At 42.8% G+C, this 22,889-nt stretch overlaps 1 protein-coding gene across 1 annotated transcript in view; it reads right to left on the bottom strand.

The window, feature by feature from the left end:
• Nucleotides 1-21,714, bottom strand: part of SLC35F1 (solute carrier family 35 member F1) — a 298,410-nt gene extending 276,696 nt beyond the window's left edge. Inside the window, exon 1 of the mRNA XM_083176820.1 lies at nucleotides 21,024-21,714. Within this exon, the coding sequence (XP_083032946.1) occupies nucleotides 21,024-21,133 (110 nt within the window). The 5' untranslated portion in view covers nucleotides 21,134-21,714. The remainder of the gene's footprint in view (nucleotides 1-21,023) is intronic.
• Nucleotides 21,715-22,889: the final 1,175 nt, after the last annotated feature.

Genomic DNA, 22,889 nt, shown 5'->3' on the forward strand with positions numbered 1-22,889 from the left:
AATGATCATTGAGGTTAAGGGTAGGCCTACGCAGACTGGACCGAGCAGTAGAGACGCAAGTGCCATGTTTTAGAACATACATATTTGCAACTGATGGCAGATACATGCCCTGAAATTAGCGATGACACGCCTGCCTTTTTCCAACTGCTCTCTGTTAACACCTCCAAAAAATCACTTCCTGTCAATGACTTCTCCATGGATTCCTCATTGTGAGATCACATCTGCACCTTGATGCATGCATACTGCAATCAAAGAACACGCACAGTCTGTTAATAATTGCTCCACTGCTTGAACATCTGCCATAGCTTACAAATATGAATTCGGCCCCTAGTCCATAATTGGAAGCCAACAAAAAGGACTGTACAGTACTTTTAAAATGGTCTTTCCTTCAGCATAACTGACCCGCATGGTTCATGCTTTGGAATAAGTTGTCATGACCAGTGCCATTATCCCCCCCCCCCCTTTTTCTCCTCTGTATCCTCCACATTGTCACAATTTCTGAAAGAAGATATTTTTCTGTTCAAAGAAAACACAATGAAACTAATAAATACATATAATTTTGTTAGCAGTAGATTCCTGTCCTGAAGAAGTAAGATGTATTGTGCCAACTATAACATAAAAGGAATGTATCCAGAGGCATATCTCTGGGAGGCAATGGAGTCACCTGCCACCGGGCTCCTGCTCCCAAGGGGGCACCTCTCCTCCCCTGTGAGTTTAAATTCACCCCTCCTAGCAGGACCATAGATTTCACGCTCTCTTTATTTTAAACATAGTATGCATAACATGCATACATACACACATGCATACATATATTTATATAAGGTGGTGTGTGTGTGTGTGTGTGTGGGGGGGGGCACACCAATAATTATCTTGCCTCTGGGCAACTGGGACGAACTTATGCCACTGAATGTATAATCTACACTTCCAGATAGATAAATCTGTGTTACCATCAGGTCACAGAGCACGAAGGTTCTCAGCTCTGATTTTGTAATTGTATAATGCTAATATGTTGGGTTCTGTATAGATTTACAGTAGTTTTTGTGCATGGGGTATTTTTCTTTCAGTTCTGTAGTATAGACAATTGTTATAGTCCAAGTCTGAGAGGTGATTTGCATGTTTCCATTGTGTCATTGAACTAAGCATTCTCCATAATTTAACTACCTTCGTGGTCCACTAGTATTATTGATTTACAAAACAATTGCAGTGTACAATACTTTGATAGCACTGTAAGACCTAATTTCTGCTGTTGCAGCTATACTCTATGTCAAGAACAATGCATGGGTTGGTTTACAGAGTCAAATGGCTGCAGAAGTTTGTAATGGCAGATGGCAAAGTGAGGGTAGGTTAGGATTCGCTGCACATTCGCCGTGTTCCGGAGGGCTGGAACATTTGCTGCCAGCCGTCCCTCTCAACCTATTCAATGCCGAAGGGTCTCGCTGTCCCTGGCGGCGATTTTTAACCCCCCTGGTGAATGCCGCAAGGAGCCGGGGGGACAGCGCAAGGAAGGGAGATGGAAGCCTCCCTGTTTGTGCTGGACACTGTGGGGGAGAAGGAGGGCTCCCGGGGACACAAGCAGCACAAGCTGCCCCCCGGGAGAGCTGGCATGGGATGTGGTGGAGGGAGCCGCTGTGCTGGTCCCGCTCGTGCATATGTAATGAGCGGGACCAGTGTGCAGTGAATATGTAATGAGCGGCTCCCCCCTGCTGACATCATGTGTAAAAAACAAAAATGTTAAATTAAATATATGAATCCAAATAACATGCCCCTTCACAGAATAAAATTACTGATTTTTTTAAACCCCCAAAAAAAGACCTTTATTTTGAAAAGATCACATTCCAGTTTACCTTAAAAAGATGGTGAATGCAAAACAGTGATCATGGTGAAAATCATGCTGAAAGCAGTTCTTATGGTACTTGTGTATTATCCCGAGGCCCGATTTCATGTAAATCGCAAACGATATCGCATACGATTTTGCGGCAGATTCGACCCGCGATGTGATTTTAGGCCGATTTGCAACCGATTTCCTGCCGATTTGCATGCTATTCCATCCTTGCACACCCCCACTATCCAAGTCAGCCCGAAGCGTGGCGAGTGGATGCGGTACGCGTCCTCCCGACCTGTTCATACCCCCACTATCGACGTCGGCATGGAGTTGATTTTATAAAGCGTGGTAAGCGCAGTCCCCGTGATTTGTGGTCAATTTCGCGGGCGCCGTGATAATACACAAGTACCAATATTTTTTTTTCTAAAGTGCTCAATAACAAACTTTTGGCCTAGGGGTGCCACAAAAAGAATTCTGATACTCTAGACCACCGTTATTCGAAAATGTTTGGGAACCACTGCTTTAAGCAATTGTTCTGTATCCAAATTAAGGATGTGGATTTTAGTTTAGCATACATTTATACAATATATAAGCACTCCATTGGCATGAATTAATAATGAGAATCTTGGTACAAGTCTCCGACATTCCTAATTAAGCCTCTAATCACAAGCACTATGCAGACAGATAAATAATGACAACAGGGCAGCTGCATGGCTGCTTCACAATATAGTGCATGGGGTCACAGCTGTAAGTTATATGCCATTGTAGGAGAGAGGTCACAGAAGGCATGACGTTATTCATTCATTCATCTCACAGCCAGTATTCCATTATACTTATGGTTTAAGTGTTAAAAGAACACATGAATAAGGGTAAGAAAATGCATAATAGAAGAAGCATAATCGTATTTTATTAGTGAATAAGTCTGGTATAGGTATCAATGAACAGCAAGATTTCTATTTTGGTACACATACTTAAGTAAAACAGGTTAGGAAGGTTACTTAATATTCTCAGATATACACTACAATAGAGGATGGTTTAATATAAGAGCTTAATTGTACTTCAAATGACAAGTGAGACATGAAGCCACAAGTGGAATGAATGTCGGAGGGGTCCATCCAGTGCCCTGAGCATACAAAAGAATCATCATGCCTTGGGTCTCTAGTTTTTATCAATGAGCTGACCAGATTCCATCTATTGTGTGCGTGTTGCTTGGTAAAGCAGCCTCCGCCAGGATTTAATCACAGGTTATAAGCTTACAAAGGAGGGGGCATAATAGCGATTTTCTCAGGGCAGCAGAATGGCACATACACAGAACAGAAACGACATCTCTGCTCATACCAAAATTGCTCTCTTTGCTAAGTAAATACTTAAAACAGAGCAGTGACATACTGGCACATCTGTTACTTATTGGAAACAAATGCCCACCTTTTACTATGCAGCAATCCGTAAATACTGCAGTAGGTAGGCATTCTTTCACTGAACCTCACCAAACGTGGACAATTAGAAAACAACTGAAAATTAAAAAAAAGTACTTTTGAAATGTATATTCTTAAAGCAGTGTGTATATACAAATATACAGTATGTTCAGGGGTTAAAGTGAGGGGGGACGGGGTGGAACTGAGTTATTATGGCAGCAATAGCACTGGTATATAATCTGATCAGTAGAGCTGCCATCACATCATACAGTGTAAGGGACAAAGCAGAGCTGCTGCACATGCCTAGTGTACCAGCTTCTACCACATTTACTGTGTGGATCTGAACCTTCAAACATCGCAATGGACCAGAGAGTAGCTACCAGGAGGAAGAGACAGGAGCCTTACCATGAAGTGACCACTTATCTTATTTAAATGTTTGAAAGAGCCTATACTATAGACCATCTGCACTGTTATATTCCATATTCTTGGAAACCCCCTATAAAAATCCTGCGTTTGCCACTGGAGCTCCCTTCTGTCTGGCAGTGCTTTGTGCCAGAGTCTTCTGGGCACAATCCAAATCTCTGAGAACATGGCATCCCCCACCACACCACTGCCCATGTGATCTTTGCTGCTCTGAAACGCTGGGCCACCTGCTGGTGCAGAACTCTTGAGACGGTGGAGAGGTAAGTATAACTATATATGGGTGCAGAGTGTGTGGTAACGGCCACCCTGAGGCCATATGTATCACATATCCCACACCTATTATAGTTTTACTATTGTGAAGACATCTTGAAATGCAACCACCAATATGCTTATGCCTGGTTTACTACTCGTAATCATTAATACATAACCCACATTTATGGCCCTCACTGAATTTTGTCAGCACATCCCGCTGCGGTGGAAAGTCTAGAGGCGATTAAAATGGGACATTCCTTCCCATGGTGATTTACAGTTCTATCAGGACATACTACAACTGTGGTATTGCATGCTGAATGTGTATGGATAATGATGATAAAATAGCCCGCAGTCATATTATTCTAAGCCAGGGACTTTTATCAAATCTCGAACTACTGCACCTAGTGTGGATTTACAGAGACCGTGATGGTAGTATTTTAAGTAGCTCTTTAAGAAGGTGAAACAAGATAATTATAAGAAGTTATCCAGGATGATCCCCAACATATGATAACATCTATTTATAACTTGTTGTGCTCCATAACTTATTGCCAAACCTATTATCTTGAAATGGCCTAGGAACTGATTAATTAAATGCTCATCCCAATCATCTTCAGGCAAGATTGGATTCAAGATCTCATCAGTGTTTAATCCTAAAATGCCTTGCTATGAAATTTTAAATTAATTAATTACCCTGAAGCAAATAAGAAGCAGGTATTGACAGAGCGCACAGACAGTGCTGCACCTTTCATTTCTCATCATGTATATGGCTGCTATTGATTAAAAACAAGTTGGAGATCTGATCTAGAACATGGCTATCAGAAAACATTTGTAATGTCATACCATAAAGATATAAAATAACTCTTCTTATAAGTGTGCTACAAAATAAACAAAAATGATTTTGTAAGACATGACATATACATATAATAACTTTTCAGTGTTTTACATGTTGGATAAGCGTACAGTACTTACCATAATTTCCATTTCCCTTCTGGGTGTTCGCAGAAACACTTATGGTGTGTACACACGGTGAAATTCCTTTGCTATTCGACTTGCTATACAATCTTTGCTAACTCATGTGCTATTTACATACAATTCATGCTATCTGCTTTAGATTTGCACTATATAGTCATTGCTGCCATGTCTATCTGGGTTTCGATTTGTGCTGTCTCGGGAGCGCGCGGTAAAAATACCTGTGCGATCTGCATGCGATCTGCTTATGATCTGCATGTGATCTGGACTTTATAGTCAAAATCTCATGCTGGATTGTACCGTGTGTAAAGGGCAAAGCTAACCAGAACCCAATCCTAACCCTACCACTCAACCCACTGCAAATACATTCAGTTCATGGTAACACTAAAGCCTTTCTCTTCCGTGCATTATTAACCCCTTCCCGACATTTGACGTACATTTACGTCATGGTCGGGATGTACTTCCCGACACATGACGTAAATGTACGTCATAACTTCAAAGTGTCACCGCGTCTAGAGACGCGGTGACAGAGGGACGATGTCTGCTGTCCCTGACAGCAGACATCTTCCCTCATTGCCCAGGGGGGGCAGCGATGCCCCCCGCCATGGGCGATCGCTGCATTTGGCTGTTCAAACGTGAACAGCCAAAAGCAGCGTTTACTGTGTGATGTGTAAAATTTAGACTCTGCTGCCCCCTAGTGTCCAAAAAAAATAAAAGAAAGTTGAAATAATGATGTAATAATAAAGTTTAGATATGGTCTATGTTAGTTATTAACTATTTTGAGTGGTATGATTATTTGTCTCACAAGCAGAAAATTTTACATTTTGCAAATAGCAAAATGTTCAATTTTTTTACGACATTTTGGTATTTTTCACAAAAAAAAAAAAAACTGTATCGACCAAAATTTACCACTAATTTAAAGTACAATGTGTCACGAGAAAACAATCTCAAAATCACTGGGATAAGTAAAAGCAAAAAAAGTTATCCCCACTTAAGTGATACATGTCAGATTTGAAAAAAAGGGCTCTGTGAGGAAGGCAAAAACATGCTGCGTCGGTAAGGGGTTAATGGGTCCAGTTTTCTCAGCTGTAGCTCCTTCCACAGCATCCTCCTGAAATATCCACTCCCAGACTCAGATCACAAGTGCTTTTCGAGTGCCTTATAATTTAAATGAGTATAAGGGCACTTAAAGGAGAAAATGATTATCTCAAAGGAAGAAATTACGACACAAATTATATAGAATAAAAATAATCTTTAACCCAACTGCCCATTTTCTGTATTAAATCAGAAAATAAGTATAGTACATGTCTCATAGAGAACACACGTTAAACCACAAGTAATGTCAGGTGCAAGTTAGAGGCCGGAGGCGGAACTAACATTAATGTAGCAGATGCATTGCACCGGGGCCCCTGAAGACTAAGGGGTCCACTTCTGCCCAGACCAGCAATGAGTTATCGCCAGGGACCCCTGCAGACCATGTTGAGTAATGTCAGATGAATGTCCCAGTGCCGAGAGCAGGGTGGAACATAATGCCCCTTACCTTATGGTCGAAGGGTTGACCTTCCTGTGCCAGCTGATAGAAGAGTCCTGCCACCTATCAGCACTATTCATCACAGCCTCATACTGCCTCTAATTAATAGGCCGCTTTACATTTTTTCATTCACACCTGGAAAGCACAAAGGGCAGGGGCCTGTCACAGAGTAGAGACCACTGCGTTCCTGTCCCCACTGAGGTACATTCTGTGCACCATGCGGGACATAGTGCTTTTACCCCTGCCACTCACTGCCTCTCTCTGTCACCCACTGCTCCCCATCACCCTCTGCCAACCCCTGCCTGTTGCTGTAACCCTCTGCCTCCCCTTGCGCAATGCCCCCTTGAGCCGCCCAGGACCTTCCAGGGTGGCAGGATCACATGCACTATATCACATGCGTTCCCAGCTAAGCCTGTTAAGCTTGGAAGCATTCCTGTAGATTTCTTCCCCAGCCGGTGCAACTCACATCGCCTCAGACCTCCTGTCATTCACCTGCAATTTGGGCCTTTTTCATGCAATTGATCACCACAATCACAGGAAAAGAGCCCAATTGCAGTGGGATTGCATAGTGTATGAGGGCTTAAGTGTGATGAGATGCTGCTTTAGATTAGAAATGACTGTATATGTAGAATGATGTGTATTAAGGAAAATGAAATAAAGCCATGCTGTGAGGGAAAAAAACAACGAATTTTATTGATGTTAGTGACCCACACTACCAATTATGCAAATAGCCACTAACAAGAAACAGTGATTTTGTTGTCACTCTTAACATAGTGAATTCAATTATATACAAATGAGCATTTATCACTACAAATGATCCGGACAGATGCTGTAGATTAGTAACTGTACACAAAAGTGGTTTTAATCCTCTAAAATGCAGAGTAAAGAGCAAGCAATGTCAATCTAGAACATCCATATATCTCAAAATCTGTGCATTACTGACCGGAATGATATACATGAACTGGCTCGAATGTTCATATTAAGTTGATTAATCTACAATACTCTGTAGCCACTCTGTAGCAGTTTGTTACATTTGCAGGAATTGCTGTTTAATCTCCTGATTGAACTTTATCGTACAAATATCATCATTAATAGTTGAGGCATTTTTTGGTCTGTGTGATTTCTTATGGGAATTCCAAGTGGTAAGTTGATAATTAGCATTTTCATGTCCCCCTAGAATCCTGCCATAAATCACAGCAGTGGGTAGGGGCATGATGACGGTATACCTGAGTATTGCATCATGAAGCCTTCTGAAATGTGGGTGTCTCGTGTACATTGGATGTGAGTATGGGACAATACCCTGGTGCTAATGTGAAGGGTATATTGTTAATTTAAATACCGATTGACAGAATCCACACAACCAAATGTCGACGGTCAAAATATAGACAAGTACAGAACACGGACAATTGAAATATTGACAATTAAAACCCCGACAGGTACAAAACACTGACGAACCACAATGCTGACAGACAAAATATTGACACAAAGTACACCGAATACAGTTTTTCATGATTTTTTGCACAAAAAGGACATTCATACTTTACCATCCCAGTTGGCATAGAGCAGGGGTAGGGAACCTTTTTTGAAAGAGCCGTTTGTATGGGGAACAAATCCTTTGGGGGCCATATGTAAATATTTATCTTACAAATTGCTCTGCTGCAGCCGTCCAACGCTCCGGCGGCTGCCGCTAAATAGGACTGACAGTCTCTGGCTGCTGTTGATTAAGAGGAATACTCTTAACTACTGACCTCTTGCGAGATTTCCCCTGCACTTGACTCCCGGCAAAGCCGCCGGGTGGGCGGGCGGGCCACTCAGACCAGCTACGGGGCCTGAGGTTCCCCACCCCTGGCATAGAGGAAGAGTATAATAGTGTGCTGAGCACAGCGACGGACCGTGCCCCATGCGAGGAGACGCGATACACTACGGTGTCCATGTTGACAATAGAACTGTGTCTGCATTTTAATATTTGATCATGTCGATATATTGCCTGTCTGCATTTCAATTGTCTGTGTTATTTATCTGTCGGGATACTGACATCCTGTTGGTATAAGTGAATGTCAGTATTTCAATTGTCAGTAAATCATACTGAACCCATGTAAAGAAATGAGCAACAGTAGAGCCCTTCTGGTCAGGGTTATACCCCTATAACCAAATAATGTATCTAAACATAGACAAGTATATGAGATAAATGCACTAATGCAATAAAAGTGAGTAAATGTTAACTAATGTTTCTATTGTACTTTGTGGATTTATCAACATGTGTAAGTAATAGTTTATGACATATGGGGCCTTATTCTAGTTCACTCTTTCTGATAAAATCCTTCTTAGATGGACAAAACCATGTGCACTGCAGGTGAGGCAGGTGTTACTTGTGCAGAGAGAATTAGATTTGGGTGGGGTTTTACTTCAAAGTGAGATCTATATTGCAGTGTAAAAATAAAGCAGTCAGTATTTTCCCTGCACAGAAACAAAATTACTCACCCAAATCTAATTATCTCTGCACATGTTACATCTGCCCCCCCTGCAGTGCACATGGTTTTGTCCATCTAAGAAGGATTTTGTCAGAAAGAATGAACCAAAATAAGGCCCATGGAGAACATAATAGTGTACTATCAAGGAATGTCTTAAAATAATGCAATAAAACAATGTAGTCAGCAATGTAAATATGAGATAAGGCAAGTCGGAGGTTTACCATATTCGTATGTTAAGTAGATGTAATAGAGATGCAGAAACCAGTCTCTGTCCCCACTCTTACACTGGTTTCCTCCACAGATACAAGATAAAACTCCTGTCACCTGCTACCAACCAATGTATTTCAGGACAGGTTCCCTTCCTCAAGGCAATATGCAAGGGTATCATTAGAGAACAGTCCAAAATACGTGGCAGCAACTTCAGCTGGGAAAAAAACAAGTGGGGAGGCAGGGGTGCAAGTATGGCGGCATGGGGTGGTACGGTGTACCGGTAAAACATATTGTGCCGGTGCCCAGTACCGCCATAACAAATACCCCCAAATTGTTTACTGCGCATTCGCACATATGTAAGTGGCGGGGGGCATGGAGGGGAGCACATCACGCGTCTCTCCTTCCCCTCCCTGTGTCACTGAGACTGGACTGCCTGTCAGCCAATCAGAGCTCATGGGCCGGCAGCCAATCAGGAGCCAGCCCGCGAGATATGACTTGCTGACGGACAGTCAGCCAGGGATGCAGTGAAGCCGGGGAAGGAGAGATGCGTGATGCGCTCTCCTCCCTGCCAAATGAAGCACAGAAACAAGCGTCGGCAGCGGGGGACTGGAGGGGGAGAGGACACCCTGACACCCAAAGACAGCCAGCACTGCAGACACATAGGTTGAGTTGTGCTGCTGCTGGCTTATTATTCTGGCACTGTGGGGGCATTTATGTGCGTCACTGTGGGGGCACTGCTCCTACATTTTGTGTGCAGGATGCAATGCACAAGCCCAAACAGAAATGTCATTGCGTTTTAAAGTTTTGTCATGTAGCCACTCCCCCTCGTGTCATATGACCATGTCCCCTAACCAAGCCCATTTTTCACTGCGCTGCACAGTACCACTAAGACATTTTGGTACTTGTTTTCTAGCACGGCGCCCAATATTTTCATCTTATGGCATCACCACGCTTCGGGCTCGGTGGCTTGCTGCGCTCGCCACACTATCTACAATCAACTCCACGCCGACGTGGATAGTGGGGGTATGAAAAGGTTGGAGGACGCGTACCGTTGACTATGGGGGGCCATTTCACATTGTAAGGACCCATCAGGGTGCTTGTACAATCAAAAATCATATACGATCGCATCCTATGCCATTGTATGGCATACAATGCAATGCAATATTTTATTGTACAACATTGCGTCGCATCGCATCGCATACCATCGTATACCTTATTTAGTGTTATGGTATGCGATGGGCGCATTGCTAGGAAACAGGTACCAAAATTTTTTCTACTTGCACTACGGTGGGGTGGTAATATTGTACTTTACATAGGAGCTGCAGTGGAGTGCCAGGTGAAACTTTACAATGTACTGTACTTATTATTTACAGACTCCATTAACATGGGCCTGGTGCAATATTATCTTATCTGTTAGCTGTGAAATAGGATCAATCACATCACAGCCTCTCAATGCTAGCTGTACATTTAGCTAGCAATAATCCTGTGTAACTCTAATACACACTAAAAGATTATCTTTCCAATCTGGCTGGTTGAAATGAAAATCTGAAAATTCTTGGGAACAAATTACAATCAACTATTTGCTCCCAAAAGCTGGAAAATGGACAAAAGCAGTGATCTGCATAAATTGAGTTTATCAGTTTTTTCTGTAGGACCAATTTTTGTCTGTTTTTCCATGTTTAGAAGCAAATGGTCAATTGTCATTTGCTCACAAAGATTTCCAGATTTTCATTCCAACCAGCCAGATTGGAAAGATAATCTTCTAGTGTGTATGGCCTTTAATTAACTCTTTATATGTAAGAAACTTGAATAAGAAAAAACAATGATATGGGCAGCATGGAGGGTGTAATGGTTAGGCTAGGTCATTTAAGGTAATGTCTAATATTTAACTCCTACCTATACAACCTAGTTTCTGAATACAAATAATTGTTACATCACTTGCTAATTTAATAGTATTTAACAAAGAATGTGTAACAATACAATTAACATTCGGGAACAAAACAGAGCAAAACCTAGTGAACAGGACTAACTCAGTTCATATTTCTCAAATATGAAGCTGTCATGGTTATACATGTAATTCCAGATACAATGATAAAAGACATGGACTTGTTAGACCAAGTAAAATGCCACAATCAGTAAAGTAAGCACATACAGCAAGCAAAAAAATGTATAAAATATAGTATAAATAACATAAATCATTTAGCAAAAAACCTGGTAATGTTATTCAAGGCTGTCGGTATTTGTTGATTTTCGTACATTAAAAATAGAAATACTTGTGGTCTTATTATTTGTAGGTAATCGCTTTGCCGAGTGTTATGAAGTGATTTTGAGATATAATTGAAAAGCAAATTGAAAAATACTGAATATCTGTATAAACTTTGTAGAGGAAAAGTAATCATACAATTACAACATTATTATTTTACATTCCATTAAATTAAGTTTTATTGCTTCAGATAGAACCAATTAGCCACAAGATAGTATGACTAAGCCCCATACACACTAGACGTTACTGGCCGCAGCTGATATAAATGACGATATCTGCCGCCAGTGGTTGAATTGAGTGTTGATATATCATTCAGTGACGTCGCCGAGACCCACTGAACATTCCGGTCATTGGCTATATAGCCAAAATCGACCCGCAAGTTCAGAAAACGGGAGGGGTTGTTAGCAATATTGAATGTACACACTAGATGATTTTTAAAAGATATCGCTCAGAAGGCCCTTTTAAAAAGATATATTTTAAAATATCCTCTAGTGTGTATGGGCCTTAAACCATAGGTCCTGTGCTAGTAAACTAGCAAATGTAGCACATTGCTCAATGCTAGGCAGCCAGCTTTGATAGACAGGGGTATTTAAGTTGACCTGTCTCCTACATAAAGTGGAGGCAGACATTATATAGGTTAAAAATTTTAGTTTGCTTCTGGTGAATTAATAGGCTGCAGTCTGTAGAATATGCAATCGTTGCACAGTGCAATGAATGCCTTGTTGATGTCACCAGTTCCTCGTGAGTTGTTATTATATTTTATATAATCTTAAATACAGATTATAATGACAAAACAACATATGCTGAGCACAGAAGCTAAACTTATTAAAGACATGGATCATTTTCGGTTCTGACCTTTTTATTGAACGCCAACAGCTGACTGAGCAATGCTGATATGAACATCTATTGTAAATATGCAAATGTGTTCCAGCCAAATGTAAAGGGTTTTCCATGCTGTGGTATTTACTGGAAATTAAGTCATAGTAGTGAAGTCACAAAGGTTTTGGCATCACTGCTGCCCATCACAGTAGGCAGTAAGCACTATGATGCTCTGGGCACCACTACATGTGGACCTAATACCTTACATATCCATGACTGCATGAGGGGGGCAATTGTACAATCAACTAAGCAGGCAACATTACCTCCTGTGGAAGGATGAGGTGGTAAAGTGTTTGTGGTTACACCAGTGGTTCTCAAACTGTGTGCCTAGACACCCTGCGGTACCTCTGGATGTTTTCAAGGATGCCTCGGGTTGGGGTCCCACAACCGAAATAAATTATTGATGCCCAAAATGATAGGCAAACCAGTGCTAGTGGCTGCCAATCATAAAATGTATGGACAATTAGAACTACAGCTTGTTCCCGACCACACATAACTGAACCTGATGGTGAAAGTTAAGCATCATTTACTTTTTTCTTTTTATTTATCCATAAGAAACTTTTTGACTAGGGGTGCCTTGAACAAATGCTGACATTATAGGGTCCTGGTCCAGAAAGTTTGAGAACCACTGGGTTACCCAATATAACTCATGTCCTATAGCCTGGTTTTTACTTTTGATATTCCATACTGACATTCTAAAAGGATACGTCATACCCTGGCTGCTTCTATACTCTTAGCATATTATCTCACTAGTGTAGAACTCATAGCTCTAATATAAGTGGCTGTTCTGTGTGCATTATGTGGCTATGGGCCAGATTCTCTAAGCTTCAAAAGTGATAAAATGAAGAGTGATAAACAGCCAGCCAATCAGCTCCTGTCTGGCATTTTTCAAACACAATCTGTGACAAGGCAGGTAGGAGCTGATTTGCTGGCTGTTTATCTCTCTCCATTTTATCACTTTTGACGCTTAGAGAATCTGGCCCTATGTGAGAAAAGTTAATAGTTTAGTTACCAATGTAAATCTAGTTAGTTGAATGACAGTGTAAATAAAGGCAGTTACACAAAATATGTACTGAACACCAGCAAAGTGACTTCTTTAAGGAACCAACATTGTGAGATTTCTACAATTAATACGACACTATGGGCCTTTTCTGATTCATTTGCTCCCCTGCGCATTCACACAGGGGAGCGATGTTTTCTGTCTGCGTCCATGGGAACGCCATGAAAACGCTGGGCGCTCCCATGGAGATTAGGCAGTGGCGCGGGTGCCCGCCCTCTTGCCATACAGGGAGCACACAAAGCTAAGACTCCAGAGAGTGACTTAGTTTTGCGTGCACCTTCCAAAGCATTCATTGGTCGGTATCCATCGAATGATTTGTCCCCACACCCAAGTCTGCGAATGAATGTTTATGCAAAAAAATCCATTCCCAGCCGTGCGGTGGAATTCACTGAGCAAGGGGGGGCTGTGCAAGTGCTGGGTGGTGTTTCCTCCACGCAACGCTGCAAATTTTACAGCATTGTGCGTGGACCTGAATAAGGCCCCATATGTACATAACAGCACTGAAATGAAATTGGGTATTACACATGCATATTCTAAGACTGTCTAGACTGCATCTAAATAATTTGAGTGATTTCATTGAAGCAATCAGGAGAGGCACCAGGAAACACTGAGGACACATGTCACCATGTCAGTATACAGCTGAGATCCATTTGTTAGGACTCTTTAAGTCCTATATTGGATGTGTTTCCTGTTTCAGAGCTACAAAGAAAAGCACATTCAGGCTGGACAGTTCATTAATCACTAGTGGCCTATGTTCCTTTTATAGTATAAATGGGTATCTCTCAGAGACTTTAACAAACACCCTATTATAGCCTTGGAGGAATTCATATAATGTTGGAAATGGTAGCTGTAAACAATCTCAGCAAAGGAAAAGCCTAATGTGTTATACTGCACTCTGATGTGGAATCATTTTGAAGCCACAGTGCATTCATACTGGGTGTAGTGTACGTGGTGCATGCGGGCCCTTGAGTCCCCGGGGGGCCACACTGCTCCCGCTGCACCCATTTTTTAAATACTTACCCTGTGGAAACCCAAATGGCAGCAGTAGCACTGTGGACATCACCTGAAAAAATGTCCGCTGCTCCAGTTTTCCGGAGATCTGCGCATGCAAAGTAGAGTCTGAGTGCTCTAGCGCTCAGATTCGACTGCGCTCCGCAACTCGCGGCCAAGAGGATGGGGCCTGGCCGGAGGAGGCTGCACATACTTCTCCTCCTCCCTTAAAATGCCCTGCCACAGTGCATATTAAGGGGGATATTCAATGTGGGGTCACGGCTGTCGAGCTAACCCAACATCCGTGACCCTGTCCCGTTCTCGGTCTGCTCGACTGAGAAATCGCAGGCGGGATTCAATGTCCTGCCTGCCGCGGATGAGAAAGGGGCGTGGCAATGAGAAATGGCCGTGAATCGTCGAGCTGCGGCCAGGAGCTCGTCAATTCCCAGCCGTTCTCGGCAGAGTGAGCCTGACTGCTTGTGAAGTCAGGCTCATTCTGCAAGATCCCCTGTTCAATGCTGTCAAGGAAGACAGCATTAAATAGGGCCCTGCAGCCATCTCCCCCATCGGGAGATTAAATACCCCCCTAGAGTCAGGTGTTTACATTATATAGGTGCAGTCTGCTGTGTATAGCATTGTCCTATAGATATTTCATCATTAATGTATGGGGAATTTCATGACTGGTGCTACATAATTCATTGTATCATTTTTTTTTCTGCTCAAAAAGCATTTTTCTTTGCTTTGTCTACAGGCTGAAATCAGTATATAGTGACAAGTCTAATACAGAAGTAGATATGGCTTATAAGCACAGAGCCATACAAAATTAATGCCCACACTCAAACCAAACTATCTGAATCCAATCACGTCTATTGCTTGTATTCCAGGAGACGTTCGTTACACATAAATAAATAAAAATGTGAGCCAAATTTATTACCTGGAATAAATCTGACAGAATATGTGAGCAATGCAAAAATAATCAGGAACATCTAATTCATTTCTTGTCTAATTTATTATGGTGTTCAGGAAAAAAATGAATTTATAAACATTGAAGATAGATGTTAATTGTGTGCGCTCTTGTTCCGCCTTCATTTCTGTGAATGTGCTGCATCACATTAGCTAATATATGGGTGCATGTTCCACAGCTCTCAGTAACATGACTCACATATATGTATATAACCCTTCTGCCAAAACATTGGGGTGTATTCAATGCCGCGGCGAGCGGCCAGCGAGGGGGTTAAATAGCAAGGATTGCAGAAAACCAGCGATCCTTACTGTTTAACCCCCGCGCCGGCCGCTCGCTCTATTCAATGTTCTGGGAAAATCCTCGCCGTCACAGGACGGCGAGAATTCCACAAAACAGCGAGACCTGCGGCTAATGCAGGAAACTCACTGTATTTAGCCGCGAGTCTCGCTGGTTCAGGAGCCGCATACGCCAATTCCCCCTCGCTCAAAAAATGGAGTGAGGGGGAATTGGCGTATGAGGGGGCTGCGTTGAATACTGTCAGGGTGAGTGGTGACAGCGAGCAGGAAGCTCTGCTCCCTGTCACCACTCACCCACAGCATTGAATACCTGCCATTAACTCTATTCCAGAACTTATGTATCCTTGCTGACTTTCCCAATGACATTTTTGGCTGTTCTCTGGATTATATACACTCCTCCAACATGTTTCCACGACTAAAGATGTCTTTTTCAAGGATAAGCCGAAACATGTTTGAGGAGTTATTATAGGGAGACCAGCATTGCCAGAGAGAAGGAAGGACAATCCACAGCCTTATGAATGGGTGTAGGATGACCCTTCCACAGTCTGGGTTCCAACTTCAACATCGGAATCACGACTTACACGGGTTATCGGTAAATTATACCACACCCTTATGAACACCCGGGTTTGATTACATCTGCTGTCTTAAGTCTGATACCACCCGACATCTGTTATCTTTCATTATATGTAATATATGCTATATGATGGTATGAGGATGTAAAGAAACCCCAGATACATCTGTGCACTGCTGAACTTGAGTATGCATCTACCTGCCTCTGGTGACGGATACCTTTATGAGTCTCAACACACCCCTATTTGGGTAAGCAACTATTTGAGTACACACTAAGGGTGTAAAGGTGCATACACACAGGGCTTTTGAGCAGAGTGTATGCACAGCGATGATGGAGAAAATTGCTGGGCTGGAAATTTCTCAGAGCATACACACTGAGCGACTTTCACCTGTTCAAGTGATTTTCCCCGGGATGAACGACTTTCCATAGCAGGATGCTATGGAAAACCGTCCACCCTGCCACTCCTCTGCTGGTAATACTAGCAAATGAGCGATGTTGTCCGGTGATGATGCGGAAGCAAGGCTCGGCACTCACTGCACAATCACTGGGCAGATTTTGAGCTGAAAGCAGCTCAAACAGTAAAAGTGTGCTGATTTCAGCTCAAAATCGCCCAGTGTGTATGTACCCTTATAGTTTCTGAGAGAGACCTCAGTCTCCTCTTTCTCTACCGCTTTAAGGGGTTTATTTATGTTCAATCTGGGGGTCACGGCTGTGACCCAGTCCCGTTCTCGGTCAGCTGGACCGAGAACAAGCAGGCGGGATTCTCAATGCTGCCACGGGCGAGAAGAGGGCGTGGCCGGGAATAGTCAAGCTGCGGCCGTGAGCTTGGCAATTCCCAGCAGTTCTCGGCAGAACAAACCCGACTGCTTGTGAAGTCGGGCTTGTTCTGCGAGATCCCCTGTTCAATGCTGTCGGGGCAGACCGCATTGAATAGGGCCCGCCGGCTCGCCGGTGATAGAACACCCCCCTAAATGTGCGGAATTTATGTGGAGAATTATTCATACTTATTCAAACCCGAGGATGACCCGGGTTTAACCCTGTTTATAACCTGGGTCGAAATGCCAGGTTGCGCAAACCGTGTTATAAAGTTTGGTGCTTCCACAGCGTACCTTGACTCAGATTAACCTGGCAACAACCCAGGTCTGACCCGGGTAATTTTGTCGATGTCAAAGGCATATTAGATATCAGGGTGCTTGAACATTTGGATAAAACCACAGTTCCTAATTTTTTTTAAATATTGACTGCAGTAATCTATGATGTTTCTCTTGCAAAAGAGCACTGATACTAAATCATGCAGAAACGTATGTTATTAAATGACATTTTCGTTCAGGAAAAGTTATATAAAGGGGTCCCTAAAAGTGATAAGCACCAATTATTATACCAGAAGTTGTGGCGGTATACCAGAGAACCTGTGAGCACATATTGTATAACTCAAAAGGAAAACACACTACTTTAGCTGTAAAGCCAACGTTAATTGGTTTAATTATGTTCACAAAAGTGTGTAAAGAGTCTGATCTGATGTGACAAAAAAGGGGTAGATTTATTAAGCTCGGTGAAGTGATAAAGGGCCTTATTCTGGTTAGGTCGGTGAAACGTACGTACGGTCCGTTTCACCGTACGTTTCCCATACGCTCGCAGTGAGCGAAAGTCCGCCCACTGAACAGCCGCACACAGACAGTCACAAACACCGACAATGGGGAGTGGCGTACACTTGAGCGGGTCATAGAATGAATATTACCTAAAATTAAACCAACCTTTACATGTTGAGAAGTGTAGAAAGATAAGGTTCCAATGTGTTTGAGGGCTGTGTGGCTTGCAGGTAGTGAAATCATGGTTTTCATTTAATAGGCTGCAGCATTGCTTATTACATTCAGGTGTAGTAATCAGCGTTAATTAGCAGACCCAGGCGTCCGCTCTCATACGGTATCTCTAGGGGTGGTCTGGAGCTATCTTTGGCGTCTGCCTGTTTTTGGTCCAAAATGCACGGTGCGTTCGCCGATCGAGGCGGTTGTGGCACTGTACATTTTGTGTGCACACCCCCGTGTACGCCCATGTTTACGCCCAGTTTTCCTTGTTATTCCGGCTGCTCTCATAAAAACGCCCACATGCCGCCCACAATGACCGTACTCTTGCGGACAGGTTTTTTCGCACGGAGAGACCCGTCCGTGAGCGGTGTGCGGTCACCGCACGTGCGCATTGGGAAAGCTACGCATGCGCAGATTAAAACAAAAAACCCGATCCGCCCATATACGGTCCCACCGTACCAAGTAGAATAAACCCCAAACCAAGCCTGCAACATCAAAGTTAGAAGCTGATTGGCCGGTGATAAAAACCAGACAAGTTATCACTTCACCAAGCTTAATAAATCTGCCCCAAAGTTCCAATTGAGACAAGTAAAATGTGTTTTAAACAATGAACTAGGTTCCCTTAAGTTGAGGCTTTAGACTTCAACTGTAGAAGCTTTTAAATCTTCTCTTAAAAGGACCCATAAGGACTCATTTGCATAAACTTTCTTCACTGAAACAAGGCTACAAGATTACAAAATGATATATACTGTAATGCTGAGTCCCACTGGCTGCCCAGTCTCTTGTCAGTACTCTAGGTTCTTTATCAATTCATTAAAGCTTGTTTAGTTCATTATACTAAAAATCTATTTTAAATGCTGACATGCATTTAGCTGCTAAAAGGGGAATTAAATGCCCCCCCCCCCCCCCATAATTAATTGCATGATAATCTGTCCCCTCGTGCTATCCAATTATCTCGCCATGGACCTGGGATCACTCAGGGGTATACACATGGCGCAATCTGGTCAGATCACTTAGAAATAACCGAGTGCCCCATGTTTATGCCCCATTATACTGCATGCAATATAAATCTAGTCAGTATTCTCCCCAAATAACACTGGTCCGCACAGATCGCTCAGCACACATCGCTGTGCATCACATGTGTGCCAGTGATGTGTGCTGAGTGGTCTGTGCTAACCTACATCACTTAGCATGGGGGTGAATTGCCCCGTGTGTATGCCACATTATGCATTTTCTGATATGCAATACACCCAAAATTTATTTTTTTATAGTGCAGTATCATTGAAACAAGATAAAAACAGTATATACACAATGTACCTTTTGAGCAGAAAAATAAAGTTAACCACATTAAAGATCACACTTTTTCCAGTATAATTGTGAAGTGTTAATCATCACAATAAAAAATACACAAATACACAATGGCTTCAAATTCTTTGTAATTACTTTGAGTCGGACTGGCCACTGCTCAGCTGAAGTTGTGCTTAGTATGAGAGAGATAGAGAGTCTATTGTCATCCTCAGCAGAGCAAGCAGCTTGTACTGAAAGAAGTGGGGGTTGGGAGACTATAAGAGCAATCTATGACCACACAATATACTGTAGGGTGCAAACCACCATCAACTTTAGGATGTAAATAGCTTTCGCTGCTAATTGGCATGCACCGGACCTGCTTTTCTCCCACTGATTCCCCACAGTAAGGACATCAATACTCCTCCAGTCCCCCACCTCTACAATACTTCAGTCTACTGATCAAACAGAAATATATTACACATTATGAACAGAGAGAACATGGCAATTAACAAATATTTTCTACATTGCATTCAGATTTTGAATACCTGTCCCATGGAAGCAGATGCATTCTCACACTCAGAATAAAACAAGCATTTTAACAAGAAAATACAGGAAACACATGATTTTGTGGTGATGTAAATATTGAAATGATCATTGTGAAAATGTTACAGAACATTTTTGATCTATTGTAACTAAAACACACAATATGCATCATTAATGATTCACATACAGGAAATAAAGGTCAATAGACTGATCAAAAGATGAAAGATACCGGATAGGGAATTCGACACAACTTGGAACACAACACAATTTTACAATATAACCTACTGTACTCCTTCAGACAATACCATGGAAATTCAAGGATAAAAAAATAATGCAAAAAAATATATTCCCCTTTGCACAGCTTAACACAGAGGCATAACATATATGGCAAGCGGTGTAAATAATTAATGTTTGTATTGGGATGTTTAAGCTTTATTTTAAAATGCAATGTACATTGTATGATTTGTATGTATAATTTAAATAAAACAGGTTTTTAACATTTTCTTTTTTCCCAAAATACATTATAGGACATCTATATATATATATATATATACACACACACACACACACACACACACACACACACACACATATATAGTTACCTCCTACATTGAGGAGCATAAAACTAGCAGAATCCCGACTTTGGCGAACCTGATCATCTGTCATTACAGTATGTCATCCTCACAAGTATGAGACTGTAAACATGAACACTTATTGATTTGTTACTATGAATAGAACATGGCTTTCAGTGGAGAGCCCAGGAATTTCCTCACAATATCAAATGCCTATTCCACAGGTAGCATGAGACTGACAAGGACACACATCACATTGCTAAAGGCAAGTACACCACTATTCCATCACAAATAAAGCAATGTCATACTCCAAACAAATAATAATTGCCACATAAGAAATTCAGGTGAGCACAATAAAAGTAAATGACTATTTTACTTAATATTACACAAAAAAGCATCTCACAGGTCACAAGCTGCAAATTTTTTTCAGAAACACCACTGTGGAGAAGAGATGTAATGGGGGCTCCTGATTTATCCCTGCTACCCATGAGCAGGCTCATACAGGATGCTAACCATCATCAGCATCAAATAGGCATTCAGTCTTCAGGCTGCATCATGTGAAAGCCTATGTGTTACCTCATGAAACTTCCACTCCTCTGACATGTAAGCTCACAGAAACCAAATATTTACAGATGTGTGCAGATACTACCATGGCACACTGTCCCCAGCCAGCACTTTGTCATTAGTTGCAGCATCTCACCTGTTAAACACTTTCTTCATCCTCTGCAGAGGGCCGGGGCTGGGGGAGATGCTCTCCGCAGGCAGGTTCTCGATGGTGGACACAACATGGTTTGGCTGCTCGGGCATCATCGCTGTTCCAATCTCAGAGGGCAGGGCGCATCCTCTGCCTCCCGCGGAGAGGAGCTAGCAGCAGCCCAGGACACTGCACGGAGGGACAGCGGAGCAGATTAGAGCAAGGCGGGGGTGACAGTGCCCGGGGAAGGTGCAAAAAGTGGTTGCACCGGGGACGTCAGGAATTAGCCACACGATCACCAGGACAAGTCACACACTTCAGTAGAGCCCGGAGATTCCCCTATCCAGGCGCAGGGATGGGAAGAGGTCTCTGATCTCTGGCCAGGAGGGAGATGTTCCTCTCCAGCTATATCTGGCCAATCCGCATGAAACTACAGTACTGCTGGAGATAAGCCGTACACAGCAACAGCAGCAGCAGCGTGTGTGGCCGGAGCTCAGTGAGCGGCTGGGGAGGTGTGCAGTTGGATCTGCAAGGATACGATGCTGGTGGGCTGTGCTCCCCTCATACACACGTTGTACATGCCTGCCCCACGCACACCGCCAGAGTGCGCCAACAAGAGCGGTCTATCAGCCAGCAGCATACTTCCCTACAGCATGCCGGGACTTGTAGTTCCCTCCCGGCTGTACATCGCATGCACCTGTCTGTATTTCAGCAGCTTTCCCCGCTGGACAGCAGCAGCGTATTATACCTACATGCCTGGATGCTGAGTACCGCTTATTGCGTAACCCATAAAGCTCCAGATGTCTGAGCTACTGCAGCGTGCAGTGTAGCTGTCTTCTATGGGTAGATAATCACATTGACTCAGACAAAGGAAAGCTGCAATCACCTGTATACTCTCGTAACAATCGCACGTGTAATTAAAATGCTTCAATACCAAACCAGCTTTACACTCCAACCCTACTGTATCATGTATGTCACTGTGCTATGTTGTTGTCTTTTACTAACATTTTTGGAGTGGGAGAAGCATTGTGAAAAAAAAAAAATATATATATATATATATATATATATATAAATATATAACGAAGGATGGAAGCGTATATATATATATATATATATATATATATATATATATATAAGGAAGGATGGAAGCGGCACTCAGCAGACTGCAGTTAAAATGTCCTTTATTCCAACGGTTTCGGGGTTACCCCCCGTCGTCAGGGATGGACACAGCACACACAAAATGATAAAACAAATGGCAATATATACACGTGAACACACCCCATTCCACCCCACCCCCCACCCCAATCAAACACGCCCTGCACTCACCTGCCGGAACTGGGAGCGTCCCACAACGCCAGGTAACCTGTAAAGGTACTCATGGCTGTGGGCGTCCCTTGGGTCCAGCTGACAGTCATAGAGGCGTCTAACACGTCCCCTGGTTACCTCAGACAGCGGGTGTGCTGCGTGCAGGCAGCCGGAAGCACCAGCCTCGCAGCTGCGCTTCCGCCAACCACTAGCACGCGCACCTCCCGCCAATCACAAGATGGCCGCCGGGAGTGTGACGATCCATGTAACTGCCGGAGGGCAGAGCGTTACTAAGCAACAAAAGACAACAAAGAGCGGTAAATGGACACTGTGTCATCATTATTAAAATGATGTATGGCAAGAACGCCAATTATAGAGAAATAAAGATGTATAAGACCACAATAATAAATGAAGCAGAGAAACTTACAGAACATATGGCCCAATGCAACCAAAGCGACAAGTATAAAATAATATGGCAAGTTACATGTGATAATGATGTGGCCAACAGCGGGGTCGACTCAACATAACAGCTCAAGTCAAACCCACTGTGTACCACATCAAGCAGAT

The sequence above is a fragment of the Crinia signifera genome, chromosome 3 (genome assembly GCF_055691185.1).
Source record: "Crinia signifera chromosome 3, ASM5569118v1, whole genome shotgun sequence".
In the NCBI taxonomy this organism is placed as follows: Eukaryota; Metazoa; Chordata; class Amphibia; order Anura; family Myobatrachidae; genus Crinia; species Crinia signifera.